We start from the raw sequence: 19,005 nt of genomic DNA, 5'->3' as shown, positions 1-19,005 counted from the left end.
CGATATTATGCTTCATGTAGCTGTGATGTACACAAATACATGTGTGTACACAGAGACACACACAGTGACACCACATAAGTTGTGGCCCTGCTGTAGGCCACAGAGGATGACAGAACCATTCTAGCAGCTCACCTGTTTATGAACAAACAACAAAAGCATAAAGTCAGGGAGCCTCCTACCAAAGGTGTCTTTGTCCAACAACTTTACAATACCTGATGAATTCCCAAAAGGCCTAACTTGTAAAAAATCCCAAACCTAAGCACTGTGTGGTTTCTGGTAGGAAGGGCACTGTGAGTTACTGAGAAATTCAGTCGTGATACCACAATCTCAGCATAACTCAGAGATGGCAGCTCTATATCTTATTTAAGCATTGAACAAACTTAATTTTCTACTTATTCTGAGTGTAAAGGTTTTACTTGCTGTAAGTGGTCATTATGTGTGATTTGTCTCTGGCCCTTAAGAACACAGGTCTTGCTTGTCATTTCCACGCCCCAGTCTCCCTGCAGCTTTAGGAGGAACTGCATTTGCTGGACAGTGAAGTTTTGCACATGGGATGTAATAACCTCATGCAATTGTACAGGCTGGACACCACCTGGGGAGAAGTAGCTCTGCAGAAGAAGACTTGGGGATGCTGGCAGACAAGTGAGCATGAGCCAGCATGGCACCCATCCAGTGCCCAAGGCTAATGGCTTACTGTTGCTGAATTAGGTAATGCACCACAGCAGACTGAAATTAAGTATTTCTTTCTATTTGGCTCACATCTGGAGTGCTCTCACCAGTTTTGGGTTCCCCAGTGAAGAAAAGAAGATGACAAACTGGAGAAGGATAGGAGAAGGGCCACTGAGATGGCTGGGGAGCCATGATATTATGAAGAATTTGAGAGAGGAACATTTATTCAGCCTTTCCCTATCCAGGCTAAGGAGAGATGCAAATGCCACCTTCAGCTATCTAATGGGTGACTGAAAGAAAGACCAGACTAAACTTTTCTGAGAGGTTCTCAGTTGCAACAGATTAAGGTTATGGAAAGGAAAATTTTGGTTGAGCAGCTATTAAGAAAAGTTCTTCTCAAGGAGTATGCAGCACCAGAACTTGTGCCCAGACAGGTGGTGGAATAGCCATCCTTGAAAATACTCAAGGCTCACTGGACATAGCCCTTAGCTACCTATATCAAATACAGATATTTGAAGCTGACCCCACTGTGAGCAGGAGGTGGGACCAGATGACCTCCATAGCAAAGGTCCTTTCTCACCTGAATTCTTCTGTGATTCTAACGTGCCTCATGACATGTGTGCTAAGATATTAAGAGCACTTAATATATCATCACTGGTGTCCAGTGTCAGCAACACTTTCATCAGCTGGAACGCTGCCGAGCTGACTCAAATACTGTACATCTTGTCTAAATGCAATTAAAAAAGGCACATGGCACTTTCTGTGTATCTCAATTAGCCTTGTACCATGCACACTGACATTCAAAATCAGCTGAGCTGGGGGTCTGTTCTCCACTCATATTAACCACAGTTTAGATTATGAGGGATCAGAGCAAAGCTCACACAGTGCAAACTTAACGAATCAAACCCTGAAAGATTAATGCTCCTGTATAAAGCAGCAAACCTCACAAACAGCTCCACAGACCTGATTCTTTTATTGCTCTGCTCTTAGGATGAAAGAGGAGCAACAGGGCAATGATGTCTCTCCACTTTGGTATCTATTATTGTAACACTAAGTGCTAGCTCCTATCACTCCTGGGATTTTGTCTGAGAAGTTCTGCTACAGCATTTACATTCTTATCTTTGTTTAGTCAATGCTGGCAAATAAAATCTCCACTGTACAGCCTGGCAGTACTGAGATGCTGCCACTTGTGTTCCAGTCGATTTTTATTTGCAGTCTCTTATGCTGGTGACAATCTTGGAAAGCAGGTGCAGGCTGGTAAGCAAAGCAACTGCAAATGGATGTTTTTATGAGTCTGCCCTTTTTACTCAAATGCTGAACAGGTGAACACAAGCAAAGGGAGAACTGGGCTTATTATGAAAACATCAAAGCAGTAACTTCTCTGAAACAAGTCCATGTATTTTACCTCATTTCCTGCCTTAGGCCATGCACTAGGAGATACTCAACTGCCTCATATAATTTTTAAAGAGGTATGTGATCTACACAAACCCTCTTTAATTGCACAAATCTCTCTCTCTACCTTCAGGGGAAGAACAGAGGGAGATTTCCACAAGGCAATGCAGAGCAGCAACCTAACAAAAGAGGCTCTGCTCCAATGCTGGAGAATCCCTCTCTGTGGACAACAGGTAGAAAGAGTGACCAACTCATCTATCTGAGCCAAAGGCTGAGGACTAGGCAATATGAATTTTCCCCATATAAATCAAAATTAGCACTTCAGACTCTCAGAAGCAAAGAAGTACAAAAGTCTACTGTTTAGTTTATTCCTTACACAGCCAATGGATATTAAGTGAAGCATTACCCATCTCATACATTACTAGTAATGAGGACTGACTTAGGCAAATGCTGTATTTGGCAATGCCAGCGAACTGCAAGACTCCAGAGAGTAACCACAAGGCAGAGATGCTCCAGCCTGCTTCTGATTAAGAAGCTCCCAGTTGGTATGCTGTGCCCAATGACTGTCTCCAGGCCATGCCCCTCCAGATGGAAGAAAGGCTCGGCTAACTGGTCATAAATCTCCCCACTGAAAGGTGATTAGCTTGAAAATCCCCTGTTGTTCTGTCAGGAAGCCATAGAGTAGACGTGCAAATCCATTAAATTGCATCTGGCAGACACACATCTAAGAATACATGGCGTTTGGTGATACATGGAAACTACCATGTTATACCTTCAGACAGCTCATACAAGTATCTCTTTCCAAATTACCATTCTTGCCATCTAATTCTCATTAGACTCACTCAACTGTTCCATTAATGTTGTATTTCCCCTCCCAAGGGATTAACATTGATTTTTTTTTTTGTCTTGAGCACACACAGCAAGGTCATACTGTTTCCTTCAGGGTGGATTCATTCAATAAAGAACTACACTATTAAACCCGACTTGATGTTATTGTCAATAGAGCTTGGCTACCACAATGCTATTTAAGAGAATTTCCATGCAACTCTCCTGAGTCCAGCTACATCCATCATTCCACTTCACAACACACTAGACACTTGACAACTCATTAAAAATATATATTAGAAATGGAAGTCAGGGCTGCATCCCAGGGAAGCCCTACTAACATTCAAACTCCACCTCTAATTTAAAAATATTAAACAGAAAAATAATTATAAAATTATTCTGGGAATAGAAGTTCTTCAGCAGAAAACAAAAACAGGAAGGCAGGACAGCAGGTAGGCCTGTAAAACACTTTTAGCTGGATATTCTGCATTTAAGGTCACAGGTACATTAGTAATTCAGTCACTGGTGGGCTGGGCAGCCTGAATCAGCAACCACTAATTTGGGTTTGGTTAAGCCCTACTTTTGGGATGATCCAGCCTCTCCTTCGTATCTTGATCAAGTTCCAGTATCAGAGGGGTGAGACTTAGAGCAGCAACTTAGAGCAGACAAAGCTGCCTCCTCTGATGCAGCTTTCCTCTCCCCACAGCATTCCCTCTTTGTTCCCACATGGATCTGCAGAGAGTAGCAGATGTATCCCAGCCTTTGTTTTATTATCCTGACAAGTCAAGCTCTCTCTTGCCCATCCCTGATGATCACAGGCCTTTCATTTCTCTGTGACTTCTCCCCTGCACTCCATCTTTTCCCAGCCAGAGATTCTCTCAACTACCTTGGGGAAAACATAGGCGAAAGTCACATTAGCAATATTAAACAGCAGCTCATTGATAGACTAGAGCTTTATAGAAGCACGAGGAAGGATAAGAGGAAAGAAACAAGAGGAAAAATGTAAAAAACCCATTAAAAATGCACAATTTTACATGTTGCAAATAGCAAACAGGAAATGTATAGTAAGTTCCTGACTCAGGAATTGAGTTTTCCAAAGGGCTGAGGACTTCCTCCCAATTTCTTGGTCCTGGATTTTCTCTTCTGTTGCTTTCAGATACTCCCTCCACACCACTGGAACAAGCTTCTGACCTAAGTTCACTTAAGATTCTTAGTGAATTTTACCTTTCTTTGATAAAATAGCAAATAAATAGCATTGAAAAAGTCATCTGGGGCAAATCAAGGTTGGGTTCATGTCCTGCAGAGATCTACAAGGTCGAGAGAGATGAAAAAGGAAGAAACATCCTATGGAACAGCTAATGGAAGAAGAAGAAAGTGATTTTAACTGTCTCTGAATGGTCAATGCGTTATCCTGGTATTTTTAAAGTAAGCTGCAGTCTATGCTTTTTTCTGTCTCTTCTGTTCCTTCCAATTCTTTCCCCTCCCCTCCTCTCTTATGCACCTATATATCACCATCTGCCTGCTCTCCAAATGTACTGGAGAAATGCAGTGCATTGAACAGAAATAAAAGCAGTGAGAAAAATTCTTCACGGCATATAGGGACTTACCCACATGGAGGGAAAACTTATGGGGTGGGCTGAAATGTTTAAATGTTCTGTACTATCAGAGCAGTCCAAAAATATCCTGCTGGATATTAGGACTTAGCAAATTCACCCTTGCAGTGTTTTCTTGTGCACTCCATATTAGGTAGACCTAAGAGAGTCCCAGTGTCTGCAGCTCTCAGAGCTGCAGGGCAGAAGACGTCACTGGTCTTCCTCTGGGTGGCTCAAATCTCCTGTTGACTGTCACTATTACTTACTTAAGGAAGGAAAAGGAAAAAAAAAGGCACTTCATTCAAGGTTGCTCCATTTTTGGAATTGCTTGTAATGACTGTTATTCTAATGTTGCTTCTACCTTTAGGTCTGTCATGTCTCCCTTAAAAAATCCAACCCCTTTCTCACCAGGGAAAAACTGCAGACCTGTACTGGTACAAGGATGGTCTGCTTGTACTGAATTTGCAGAGCAGGAGGATACATTCACTGCCAGAGAAAGGAAGTACCCTCCCTCCCCCTGCAAAAAGCTATTTTTTGCCGGCGTTGTCATATCTTATCCCCAGGAAGAGGAGAGGGCTGTGCTAGAAAGTCCTCAGAGTCACATTTGCTTCTGTTTTACTCTGTCCTTCACAGCACCACTCTAACAATGTCAGGCACAGCAGATTCCTCTAATGAAAAAAAAATCCTTGCCAGAGGAAGAAAGAGTTTGCAGATCTGCCTCCTAAATCCCACTCCCACCACAATGATGTTTTCACCACTACTTTACAGTTAGGGACATAAGGGTACTCAAAGCTGTAAAGCACATCATTTGTGCTGAACAGTTGCAGTACTTTGTCTAAAATAATTTGTGGTCCAAAATCCCCCATGAAAAAAGGCATCTAGACATACAATTAGAATAAATAAGATTTTGCGCTTACAGTGTGTCTGTCATCTGAAAGTATGTGCAGATATTAATTAAGCTCCACAAACCCCAGATGAAGTAGATTAGTAGCTTCATCCCTGTTTTACAGAGGTTTAGAGTAAAGTGTGACACATAATCAGAGCTGAAAGTGCAGCAGGGCTGGCCGTGCCAGCGGTGGTGAGAGCCAGGGCTCCACCTCCTCTCCAGCCTCTCCACTGAATTGCCTTCAATGGAAAATGACGGAGTTGCAGCTCTTTGCTCCCTGCAAGAGAAAGGCACACCCTGTTGCACAACAGTAGCAACCCCCAGCCTGAAGTGCTTTGATAAATACCAGGAAACGGTGCTCAGCTTGGGAAGAGAAACCTGGAGCTCGTCTGCTCTCAAACATTTGCTTTGGGTGCTGTGTGTGTCTCTTTCTGAGACACCAAGAGATGCCCTCTGCAGCAGCACCCCCACACAGCGCCAGCAGCACAGCTCAGGTGTGGAGGATATGCTATAGGGAGTATCTGAGGTACCTTAACATGCAGTATTGGTTGGTATATTTCTGTTTCTATGCATTTTTGCAATAACTCATAAGCCACACCAACCTAGGATCACACAGACAGCATGCAATAAAAAACTGTAGTCAATACATACCTTCAAACCTTAAAATAACTGTCTCTTGAAGCAGGTGTTACATTCTGCTTTACATTTTACATCTGACACCATACAAAAATATTTAAAATAATGAATGTAAAGTATATGTGTATTAAGAAAAAAACCCCAGACCCTTAGAGAGTATTATGAGTAAATCTTCAGTGGTTTTGTATGCTAAAGAATAGCTAAAAATTATTTTACAGGCACTACCTACTGCAATTCAAGTTCTTATGACAGCAGTTTCTCAAAGATTCCTCTTAAATAGTAGCTGTGATAATGAAAACTATTTTTCAGTATCACAAAAGTACTACAACTGTCCAATTCCTCAAAATTGCAGTCCTTAACTCTGCTTACTGCCTTTGCCTAAACAGGAGCAAGGGGAGCAGCAGGAGGAAGCCTCTCCAGAACAGACAAAAACAGGTCATTCACTGTGTCTCTCCAGACACAATTATCCACCTAATTACACTCAGGACAAATGCATAGTTGTCCTAGCGACTGGGGCATGCATTTTAATTGCCATGTTCAATTCTCTGTACACAAATACAAAAAACTGAGCAAGAAATGTCTCTAGAAAATAGAAACAGACCACAGCATACCTATCTACAAAACAGGCAACAGATTGGGTAAACTACACCCACAAAACAGCTCCTTAGAAGATAAATAACTCAATTAATGTGACAACTAAGCTCTTTTGTTCTCACATTTAAACATAGAATGCATTCCAATTTCAGTATTCAAGGTAAAAATGGTTTTAATTAGCATCCTAGCTACCTTACAAGACATACAGACCTTGGTGTGATGGAGCCATGATACTCTACCCATGCAGAGAATCTGCCCTGTGATTTATACCATTACTGCATGGCAGCATGAAACAAATCCCCAAGGAAGTAACGCATGTCATCCTTGAAAATATTAAGCAATCAAGCCATGTTTTATTACATGAATGGATGCCTTTGAAAACAAGGATGCATGCACCATACTGTGAGGTAAAACGAAATAAATGAACAGAAATAATTCATTTCCATGTACTAATCAGCAGAAACTGTAGTCTTCAAATTACCCTGATGCTACCAAAGGCGAGTCTGGAGACAATAGGTTGACTCTTCTACTAAAATGAACATGAAATTGCATCCTAAGTACACAATGAAGGCAAATTAAACAGTCCAAGACTTTGTAAAGTCTTTTTGTTTTTATTCAGCCCTTGCACCCCACTGAATAAATAAGAGCAGAAGATTTAAATAAAGCATCATATAGTTTTTAAAGACTCAAATCTAATCAAGAGCCATGCACTTGGGCAAAAGGAACATAATCTATAAAAAATCTGTTCTCAATCAAACTCTTCAGCTTCTAGCATTACCAGCAGAACAAGATTTGTGTTCTGCCAGCTAAAAGGATGTCTCTGGCAAGCAAAATTAATTGTGTGTATATATATCTATCTAGCAAAGACTAGAACTGCACACTTGCTGGCTACATTGTACTCACAGACTGGGACACTGACATCTCTGCAAGGACCTGAGACAGGTGTTACACTGCTTACTGCTATTATTTATAACCACACATTCATCAGAGATGCTGACCACTCAGAAAATAAAATCCAGCCCCTACAGGCATGAGGAGATAGAAACAAAGCTTTGATAAAAGATCAGGTTAATACAAACCAGCTGAAATAGAACACTATTTCTAGTATTTCTATGAAAATGGATATAGATATAATTACATGAGTAAAAGACTAAGGGGTGGAGAAGGTTTTTTAAAACACTGAATCTAAACCACTACCTTTGAAGCTAAGCTATTTTTCTGTAAATCCATTATTTGCTCTAGCCTGCTCATCTTAAAAAGAAAAGAAGTTCAGAGAGAGGTAACAGCAATAATGAAAGGAATGGAACTGGTTCAGTGACAGATACCTGCAAAATCAGTAATGGGAAGGGGATGAATAAGAATCAGGAGTAAGGTATGTCTTCCAAAGTGAGAATAGGGTGCATCAGTGTGGCTAAGAAGAGCTGCATCAAGAACATAGAGAATTTGGCAGTTCTTTGTACAGCAGAAAAGAGACCTGTGGGTCTCCTTGCCAAAGGGTATTGTGGATGATGAAAGCTCTAACACAGGCTCAAGACAAGCTCATGTAGGAAAAATCCACTGGGAATTACTATGCAAGTACAATCCACCTCTACTTTGGGATGTCCCCAAGCTAAGTCCTAACCTCAGAAGTACCATGTATGCCTGCCCTGGCCTCATTCTTTCCTAGGCACTTTGCTGCTGTGGTGAGAAGGAGTAGTTGAACCTCTGGCTGACCTGATACAGTCATGCCAATTTTATGTTTAGTATGTACTTGCAGAAAAAATTCTTAGTAATAGCTTCAGGTTCACTTTGGGGCAGGGGGGTGATGGCTGGATGAAACACAGCTTTGCAGAAAAGGACTTGGAGAACAAGCAGCTGGCCATGGGCCAGCAATGTGCCCTTGCAGCAAAGGCAGCTCACAGTATCCTGGGCTGCTTTAGGAAGAGTGCTTCCAAAGGTTGAGGGAGTTCATCCTGCACCTCCACTCAGCCCTGGTGAGGCCACACCCAGAGTACTGTGTCCAGTTCTGGGCTCTCCAGTACAAGGAAGACATGGACACACTGGAGAGAGTCCAGGCAAAGGGGCATTGAGATCAGCAAGGAACTGGAGCATCTGTCATACAAGGAGAAGCTGAGAGCTGGCACTGCTCAGCCTTGTAGGAGAGAGGGGAGATCTTATCAGTACAGTTAAATACCTGATGGTAAGGTGCAAAGAAGTGAAACCTCTTAGAACTTCTCAGGGATATCCCATGACTTAAAGGGCACAAACAGAAACACGAGAAATTCCATTTAAACATTACTCAAAGGTTTGTTTACTGTAAGGGTGATTAAACAGTGGAAGAGATTGCACAGAGGTTGCTCCATCCTTGGAGCAACTTGCCCAGCTGGACATGGTCCTGGTACCCTGCTCTAGCTGAACCTGTTAAGGAGGGAGCTGGAGTTGGACTAGAAGATCTCCCAAGATCCCTTCCAACCTCAACCATCCTGTGATTCTGGTATGTGGGTACTATGTCCCCAACTGCATTTACCATAAAGAACTTCTCCCAGACAATAAGCATGTCTTCCTGTGGCAAGGCCACAATCTACACTAACCTTGGAAAATGATGGTCACCAAACAGCCTACAGTCAATTTGTTGGCCCAGCTTAGGTGACTTAAATCCAGTTTGTTTTTCCAACTTCAGTTGGAGAGTACTCTGTGACTGTGAACCCTTCCTGAATGGCTGCCAACCTTACATTTCGTGGTGCAGATGACAGCCAAAGAACCACTCTCATGATTAGCACAATCTCTGTTAGCTGTGTATTCTCTTTGATTTCGTTATGGAGCAAATCAAATGTGTTCACCAGATCTTGTTTTCCACCCATTCATGTGATCACAACAGACCAGGGACACATTATGAGTAAAACTCAATATATAGCAGCTTTGTTTTGCTATCAAGGATAGGGATGAGGTAGTACAGACAGCTACACTGCACTCCGATACCAATCTTATTGCCCTTGCCCCAGCCTTCAAGAGAAATAAGAAATCATTACAGTTTTCCATTGCATTCAGTAATATCCAAGTATGAGTCAAGCAATTTTTTGCTTTGTTTTGACGGTATTTTTATTGTTTTCATTAAATCTGGCACAGTGATGGAGATGAGGGTGCCCATTTCCTTCCTTTAAATTTACAATTCTTTCTCTTCCCTGATCTAAAACATGTTGAGAATTGCTGTGACTTGACAAAGTGTTGTGTGAGATGCATGCTGGGCAGGAGTCTTCCAAATATCTCAGTACATGTTTAGTTTAACTTGCAATATCACATACAGAGTTTCGGACTCAAATCCAACGTGCTGGCATTGATTTTCTCCTCCTCTGAATCAAAAGTGAGAATGGTATTGAATGCACAGTGGCTGGGAACTAACAAATTTCAGTGTCTTTCTCTAGCTACATACAGGTAGGTGGATTTGTGTATTGCTTTAAAAGGAGGTGTCATCTGCCCCAGCTTATATTTTCTGACTTGGTTGGGCACATGTCAGTTTTGTTATCACCATCCCAACGCTGTGTATTACATGATGTTATATAACCAAATTTGGTACATACTGAAGAAAGCCATAGTTATTTGGTTGTAGAAATGTGCTGTCACAGGTCACAGTGCAAGAGAAGGAGATATGGACTAAGCCCTTGTTTCCAGAGCAGCAAAGATACCTGCTTAGTAGAAACTCCATCAGCCCCCAGAAGGGAGAAATGCTCTATGACCCGTGCAAGCAGGCCACAGAAGGACCCCATGAAAGGGAAGAAGGAAACAGAGCTTTTCTAATAAAGGAATGGATGACAGAAATTTTTGAGATGGCATCAGGAGCAATGTGGAAAAAGAACCCTAGCAAGTTGTGTTTATTAAAGAAACTATGGTCTCGCAGGATGTACAATTTTTAGGGGCCGACCCAAGCTAACTGTTTCTGGCAGCCAACAGCTATCTAACCAAAGGAGTAGCTGCTCACCTCACCAGGATTATGCTTCAAATAGCCCTGAAAACTGATTCTGTGTGTCTTTTTCAAATGAAAACAAAATTCCTCAACAAATATACTTCCTTAGTTTAGGTATTAGCCAGTAGTACTTAGTCTGAAAAGGCCAATGGTGGATTCCTGATCCAGGCTTAAGGATCCTGTGACATCACTCAGAAACTGCAAGTGTTACAGGAAGCAGCACAGCTGCTGTGTGTGGGATTTTCCAAGTGCCTGTGGTTTCCCAACCACAGCACTGGACACAAAGTGCCAAAGGCCCCTGGGATGAAGCATGGCACCCACCCCCTGGGACACTCTCGGCACTGCGGTGCTGCTGTATGGTGCTGCTCTGCCATGCTGCAGCATTCTTTGTATGGAAAGCGTGCTGATTTGACTGCTATTGTAAACACCCTACAGTCACAGCAAAACACAGCCATTTTCAGCTGTGCAGAGACAGCTTGTGTGTATTATGGTGGTGACTCTACCCTGGGTAAAGGTGAAGTTACTGACACCCAATGGACTCATTCATTGCTAGATCTGTGCCCTTCATTTAAAGCCAGCAACACTCTTCAGGTTGGAATTTTCCAAATATAACTTTGACAACCCAGTTCCAAGAGCCCAGGGGAAGAGACATGACTACTTTGCTAATTGATGCTGATGCACCAGGGAGGCTCGGCACTGTCTACAGCAGAGCTCTCCCTTAAAGTGAACTAGGTCAGTTGGATGGCAATTGTACCAAGTCAAAAAGCAAATCGCACAAGCAGCTCCTCTTTCTCTAAATTATTACATATCCTCAACAGTACTACTAGAGTGGGAAAACAATGTATTCAAACTGGGGGGACCAGCACAGAAACATGTGTGAATTCAATTACATCTGCCTGTGGACATGTCTTGCATCATTTCAAACGCTGTGGATCTAGCTCATAATCTAGTTTGCCCTCTTGCATAATCCAAGACATATATTTCTCTCTGGTAGGGGACTGAACATACTGTGCTCAAAAACTTGTATTTTTAATAAAAGTACAGCTAGTACTTGGCTAATACATACATTTCAGAAAGACATTCAGTTTTCTTCTGATGGCCTTGAGGAGATTCAGAATTTACCACTTGTCACATTACATCCTCAATTGCATAAACCCAGTCTTAAGTTCTCCATGGGGACAGTGTCTCATTCAGAACACAGGACAAAATCACTTAGCTAGCAGCCATTCAATATTTTATTTTCGCCCTTTTTATTTGATGTATAGCCCTAAAAGCCTTGTTTACTGCACATTATTCCAGCTCTATTCTGAAGGCAGAATGATTAATTTCTTTACAGACATTTCTATACTGCTCATCAGATGCTTCTAACTTGTTATGTGCAATTTCCTAGCTTTTGGAAAAGCACATAAAGAAATGCCATTATGTGGCACCATATAACTACTGCCATGATTCATATCAGCAGGGATAGACCAGACCTCTGCTATCTTAGCTAACAGGTGTGAACCACAGTCTGCAGCAGGGCCAAGTTAAAGGAGGTGAGGTACATCTTAAGCAAGTGATTTTCACTGATATTTGCTGGCACCAGGATGGGAAGATTCAGAATCTTAAGGAGACTGAAGGGCATGAAAAGGAAGTACTCTTACAGGTTCCTGCCCCTTTGTCATTCTCCTAAGACTGACCTCTTTAATTCACTCTTTCCAGCATGCCCACCCCTCCATCCATGTGTCTTCTTATTTATCGAGTCCTATCTGGCATTATCTATCTAACCCTATTTTCTATCTATCTGTATTTCACTCACTTTTTCATTTCCTCTTCCCTACGTGCTTACTGTCTTTTTCAGCTCTTCTGAATTTTACATCCATCCCTTGACTAAAACATCATCATGGAATACTCTGAACTGGAAGGGACCCACAAGAATCACCAAGACCGTCTCTTGGTCTCACACAAGGCAGCCCCAAGAGTCACACCATGTGTCTGAGAGCATTGTCCAATTGCTTCCTGAACTCTGGCAGGCTCAGTGCTGTGACCACTTCTCTGGATGCCATTCCAGGGCCCCATCATCCTCTGGGTGAAGAATCTTTCCCTTATATCCAACCTAACCCTCCCTGACACAACTTCAGGCCATTCCCTCAGGTCCTGTCACTGTCACCACAGAGAGAGATCAGTGCCTGCCCCTCCTCTGGCTCTCACGAGGAAGTTGTAAATGCCGTCCTCAGTCTCCTCTTCTCCAGGCTGAACAGACCAAGTGACCTCAGCTGCTCCTCATATGGCTTCCCTTCAAGACCCTCCTTGTTTTGGCTGCCCTCCTTTGGACACTCTCTAAGAGTTTAATTCCCTTCTAACACTGGGGCACCGCAAACTGCCCCCAGCACTGGAGGTGAGGCTGCCCCAGCCCAGAGCAGAGCAGGACGATCCCCTCCCTTGCCCAGCTGTGATGCTGTCCCTGATGCCCCCCAGGACAGGGTTGGCCCTCCTGGCTGCCAGGGCCCTGCTGGCTCAGGTTCACCTCATCACTGAGCAGGAGCTCAGGTCCCTTTCTGTGAAGCAGCTTTCCAGCCCCTCATGCCCCATGCTGCATGCACACCCAGGGTGGCCCTGGGACAGGGGCCCTCATGAACCCATGCTGGCTGTGCCCAATGATGGCACTGCCTTTCAGGTGTTTTTCAACACCTCCTGGAATAATGTCTATCATTTTACCAGTCACTGAAGTGAGACTAGTAACTACAGACAGGCCTGTAGTTACAAGAGTCATTCTCTTGCCCTTGAAAATTACTGGAGTTTAAGGGGAACAAGCATTCACAGACTCCTTAAAACTTTCAGAAATACTTACCTACTAAGCATATGTGTGTTTTTTAAAGGTTATAACTTGGATAACCTAGGAAAGATTACGGTAAAAAGCACATTCATATGTTACCCAATCCTTACAAAACCCAGAGATAACATGGGTTACAGAGATAACAATAAAGAAGATATTGCAGAAGCTTTTAAGGCCTCCTCTTTAGCCTCCTTTTCAGAAACAGCAAAGCCATGTTGGAATGACATTTTCTGAAATAAATTGGGCCAGAATATCTAAGATATGCACCTTGGAAACTTTTATCCCAAGTTACTATAGTTTCAGAAAATTGCAAGCAACTGAAATGTGAAGACTCAGAATGGGGTTATGTCCATAAAATAAAAATGAGAGCTATTAGTATCATGTTGGCACCTAATTTGATGGCTTCTCTGGTATCAACAACTTCTCTTAGATTATGACAGAGCAAGGAACATCATTCCATCTAGCTTGGTTTTTACTGAGTGAATTTGTGAAGGCTGTATCACAACAACAAAGTTATATTATTGCCCCGTATAAGCCTGACATGTGTACAGCAGCCTTGTAATGTTCTCCTGACATGCACCAGCTATTCATTTGCTATTTTTGTACTGAACATTTATTATTATCAAATACCTTGCCCTTTTCCTGTAGGTTCTACTATTTTTGTTAATTGTAACTTCACTTAACATTTGATGTCTTGTACACTGATACCCCTTCAGTTTTAGAGTTGCCAGCAAACCTCATCAGGACCAAATTTATGCCAGGAGATACAAATATGCTAGCAAAGACACTAAGCAGTCAAATGGATATAGAATTCCTGTAAAAATTAGGTTAGTCAAGACAAACTTCTAAAATTACTGAGAGAGACCTGGTAAGGGCTACAGTTAACAAGACACAGCATTGATGAAACATGATTAACTGCTCTGATTTCACACGAGAACTGGCTTTTGGTCTTTCACAAAGCTCCCTGTATAATTATTATTGTTATTAAGCTCTAGGCCCAGTGTCTGGAAAACAGTTTTGGGCTTGGTGCCACAGAGGAAAAAGAATACTTGCTGGGTAGGAGTGTTACCAAAAAAAACCAAAAAAGTGTGGAGTCCCTGCCCCTACACAAGGCTGGAACTAAGCTGCAGCTTATAACAGTAACAGATTCATTTTATTGTAAACTCGTAGTTTATCTTGATTTTAACAGACAAAAGAAACCAGCCCAAGTTTTACAAATCCTATATCTATCTATCCATCCATCTATCCATCTTTAGTGATTTAGTTCTTTAGATCCTTCTAACATCAGTGTACTGCTTATTTAAAATGCAAAACAGTTAGTAGGAAAAGCAGCAAAGACAATGTAAGTTGACTCCCAAAAGTATCAGCCTTTGTCAATTAAAAGATTTACTTTTGACACAAGTCCTAATTAGTTAAAAATTCAATCCAGTCTTAAAATAGAGGTTCAAACTACCCAATTTATTCTTGGAACGGTCACTTGCTCTCAGGATGAGGAAGACAATGGCATCCAGAGCAAGCATAAGCCCTCTCCCCTTTTATTACAGTTAATCAGGAACATAAATACTATAATGGAGCTGAGCCCCTGCAAACTCACCAGGCTGTGCATAATTTCCACTCCAGCTGGATTCACGGTGAGCGCTTCATCATACAATTGCTTAGCCTCCTCCAAATTGCCTTTCATCTCTGCAAGCCTCCCACGCATGTACAGTACAGCATGAGATGTGGGGAAAAGACTAGCTGCCTCCTGGGTACAAAAGCCTGCTTCTTTGAGATGCTGCTGTTCCAGGAAGAGTTCAGCTGAAGGAAAAACAAAACACCAAGCCATAAAAATAAAGCAAAGATCACCCTGCCATTAGATGAAATGAAGCAGAGACCTTTCTTCATATTAATTATATATCATCTGACTTAAGCATATTAAAACACGAGGCCGTGATCCTGCACAATGCTTAGTACTATGGTTAGTGCTTATTATCATGACTGGATCCACTGAATGTATCTTCTCCTAATGCTAAGGGAACTATACAGATGTTCATGGACACCTTTGGGTGGTGTCCTGACAAAGGCCTTAAGGATTCCTCCATTGGGAAGGTAAATAGTGCTGAACTGAGCCCTAAGGAGGCTACTTGGAGTCATCAGAGGTATTTCCAAATAATCTGGTGGAGAAAAAAGAAGAGAGTAAGCTATCACTGTCTACTGAGAGCTTCAAAAATGTCAGAGTAATAGGACACATCTGAGCTGGACACTAGATAATTTACTTAGGAGATTACTTTCCCATTTAAAAAGATGACTAAGTGTTTTTCTCTTCTTATTTGGCAAATTTATGAGACAACTGTCTCAATTTTTCAGACTGTTAAAATCAAAAAGCTCTTGTAATATAGACTTATTTATATTGTGTATTCACCCATTTACATCCTCATACATTACAGAAAAAACAAAATACAGCTCTTGGAAGAGACTGCTCACTTTCTTGAACTATCAGTAACTATCTTAGTGGTTTGCTTAGAAAAAAAGATGTAACAGGCATATTTACGTGTTTGAATATCAACTTGTTAATAAAATAATGTCTCATGATAAATTTCATAACATATCTCATGGTTGAACTTTAACATTTCTCAGAATTTGGACTAGATAATTGTGGTGTTGGACTGGATAATTGTTGTAGATCCCTTCCAACTGAAATATTCTAATTCTTTCAAAAGGTCAAAAAGTGATACTCAGTTTTCACTGCCACATGTAATTGAAAAGGGAAACTGTTTTTAAATATATATACATATACACACACATGTAAGCATGTATGTAGATAAAATAATTCTCTTCATACAGGCAGACATTGCTCTTTGGTCCATAACCTGTGTTCTACATGCTCTCACTGCAAAAACTCAGTGTCTCTCTCATTTTTTTTTAACTGATGTCATGCAGTAAGTATTGACAGTTCAAGAGTCCAATTCAAAATTACTAATTCAGGCTCTAAATTTAGAATAACAATTCTGAAATTAGACACAACCTTAAATGTCCTGACTTTTTATGGCAGTGAATATACTTAGGAAGTGTCTGTGAGGGGGGAAATTAGAGTGAAAATTCCTCTTGAATATCTTTGAAACTCTGCAATTTTGAAGCACTGGGAGACCCAGATGACTGTGGGGACTTGGCTTGGTGACGTGGAGCCTGCTAGAGGTGAGCAGGGAAGCATCGCAAAGGCAGTCCCCTGCCTGACCACAGGAAGGCTCCACCTCGGCCTATGAGACTGGGATCATAAGTGCATTTCTACTGGCACACCAAAAATGACTCTGTAGTGAAATGATAGCATGGCTGAACACCCTTCTGCTTCTGAGGTGACCTTTCCAGAAGAAGGGTGAGACATTGTTGAGAAAATGCTTGAATATTTCTCAGCCATCCCTAGGTTGTGGTACAAGATAAATGTCATTCTCCAAGGCTGTCAACATGAGCAAAATATTAGTTCCTTCAGAAGAGTTATACTCTTTCAGAATGACTCATACACATTTCTTCCTGGTTGATCATAAAATCTCTGCATGCATCCCTTCCCTTGGCTCCAAGAGGCTGCAGCTATCTATAATAACAGAAGGCAAGGCCATGTACCTTGTCAAGCTGAATATGTGCACAGCCTTATGCAAAAATTGGTGGGAGGACAGTATTTTCCTTGCACTTCCAAGGAACAGAGTGTTTTCCTGCCAAGTGCTGCATAGCAGCTGACGCCATGCATGTGGCATTAATGAGCCTGGGGATGTGCAAAGTGACACTTCACAGCCTGAAGATGAACACTCCATCCCCAAAGTTTGCACAAACTTAGCAGCACAAAAGAAGGGGTGAAATCCTGACACTGTTTGAAGTCAGCAGAAGTTCTGGATACTGCCATACTTAAAGCTCTATTAGCAACTAAGAGCATCATGTGACTTGTTTCATTTCAGACGGGAACTGGGAGCAAATGGGTTTAGATGTGAAATCATGCACGGTGCTTCAATGCATGCAAAATAGAGAGTATTTATTCTTTCTCTGGTGCCTCTAAGTCTTCTTCAGTAATAACAATTATTTAGAGGAAGTACAGCAACACAGAATCTAAATAAGAACTACAAATTGTATTTTATGGCATAGTAATGTAGTGTATTAAAGTTCAGTCCATTTCTTTGCTGGCTCAATAGTCAATAAAAATGATTTAATGGTGTGGGAGTCCTAATTTGCATAAAAAAGAATGAGAGGGGTGCCTTTCGGTTATGAAAGGAAAGGAGTGCTAAAATTTTTAGCTACCCAGCTAAAAATAGACATTAAAGGACATCATTTAGGTCTGCATTAAAATGTGTTTTCTGTAAACTCATTTTTCACTTCTATTACACACTCATTTTATTTACAGATTAACAAGATATGCTTATGTAACATGGAATAAAAACACAGCTAGAGGCAGAAATCAAACTCAAAAAACAAGGACCTATTAAATTTACCATGGTAAAACCCTCAGTGGTACTCAAAGTACTGAAACACCTGCTTTCATATTACCTGGGTTAGCAGCTTCCTGTCCATTGGATTAATCAGCCTCTCTCCTTATATGAGCTAATTTTGCTGTAAATAACATCTAACCAAATTTGCAGCCCTTGTGAGGAAGTTCTGTTATAGAGACTTGGCATCCAGTTCCACTTCAAAGCAGAGAATACCTTCTCATGCTGACACAGGTATCTAGTATCTATAATTCTTATCCTGTGAAAGGGTCAATGCTTCAGGGAAACCATTTATGAACCTCTCATTATTGTACTAGATTGTTCTTGGTACTGACTTTCTTCAGAGCTTTGAATCTAAAACCAAGCTTCCTTGCTCTCTCTCACTTAACACCATCTCCATAAAAACTTCAATAAATTTACGTTCTGTTTTGACCTAAAAGCTCTCTGAATGCTACTGAGCAGAGAGATGATGATCCTGCATGTACCACTCATCTATTATTGTCTCTGGACAATGATCCAAACTCTGAGTGTGAATGACATTAGGGAGTATTTCAGCACTCTCACCTACAGGAAAGAGACAGTGCACTGCATGGATGGGCCAAGAGAGGTTGAATCTCTCCTTGCATTCAGTTTTTGAAGCCTGTGCCTGCCCTGAGACCACAGCTGACTTCAAGGCTCCCCCTAGCACAATTCATTCCTTTCTCAGATCCACTTTTTGTTTCCCATTTGTGCTCTCTTGCAATACTGTCTGAACTATTCTGCTGTTCTTCCAAACAACTGCTGTCTTGTGGCTATGGCCTCTTCTGTCTGGACTTATGCACCCATTTTAACGCTGGGCCCAGTCCCTGAGAGCAGCATGCCTCAGCAGCACTGAGAATATTATTAACTTCTATTACAACCTCCTAGTTCTTTCAGCTATTTCTGCTAGCATTTAAGCTCACCTACAGTGAAGATCCTTAATCAAGTGAAAATTGCCAGAAGCATATCATCTACTTGCTCTCCAAAGACCCCTAACAAATGCACAAACCAAGAGCAATACCCAGAACACTGACAAAGCTGGGTGTCCTACAGTCAGCACCTTTATTTTGTCCAAGATAAAATTTTTTGCAGAGCTCTGTTAGGGAGTCCATCAGGGGTATAACAACAGTATAATCCAGTCATGTCTGCATCACACTGTTGTCTGAGAAACAGAGCTGCTCAACATCACC

At 41.6% G+C, this 19,005-nt stretch overlaps 1 protein-coding gene across 5 annotated transcripts in view; it reads right to left on the bottom strand.

The window, feature by feature from the left end:
* The window catches only part of TTC7A (tetratricopeptide repeat domain 7A), a 202,106-nt gene that overhangs the window by 55,449 nt on the left and 127,652 nt on the right, over window positions 1-19,005 (bottom strand). For all 5 annotated transcript variants that reach the window (XR_011679309.1, XR_011679310.1, XM_071427863.1 and 2 more), the window contains one exon: window positions 14,944-15,146. Coding sequence is in view for 3 of the 5 variants with exons in the window: in XM_071427863.1 (XP_071283964.1) it covers window positions 14,944-15,146 (203 nt within the window). In the remaining 2 variants the exon portion in view is untranslated. The remainder of the gene's footprint in view (window positions 1-14,943; window positions 15,147-19,005) is intronic.

Source organism: Agelaius tricolor, unplaced genomic scaffold (genome assembly GCF_023055355.1).
Source record: "Agelaius tricolor isolate 1412-34295 unplaced genomic scaffold, bAgeTri1.0.p SCAF_1, whole genome shotgun sequence".
Classification (NCBI taxonomy): domain Eukaryota; kingdom Metazoa; phylum Chordata; class Aves; order Passeriformes; family Icteridae; genus Agelaius; species Agelaius tricolor.
This window is presented reverse-complemented; position numbering and strand designations above follow the sequence as displayed.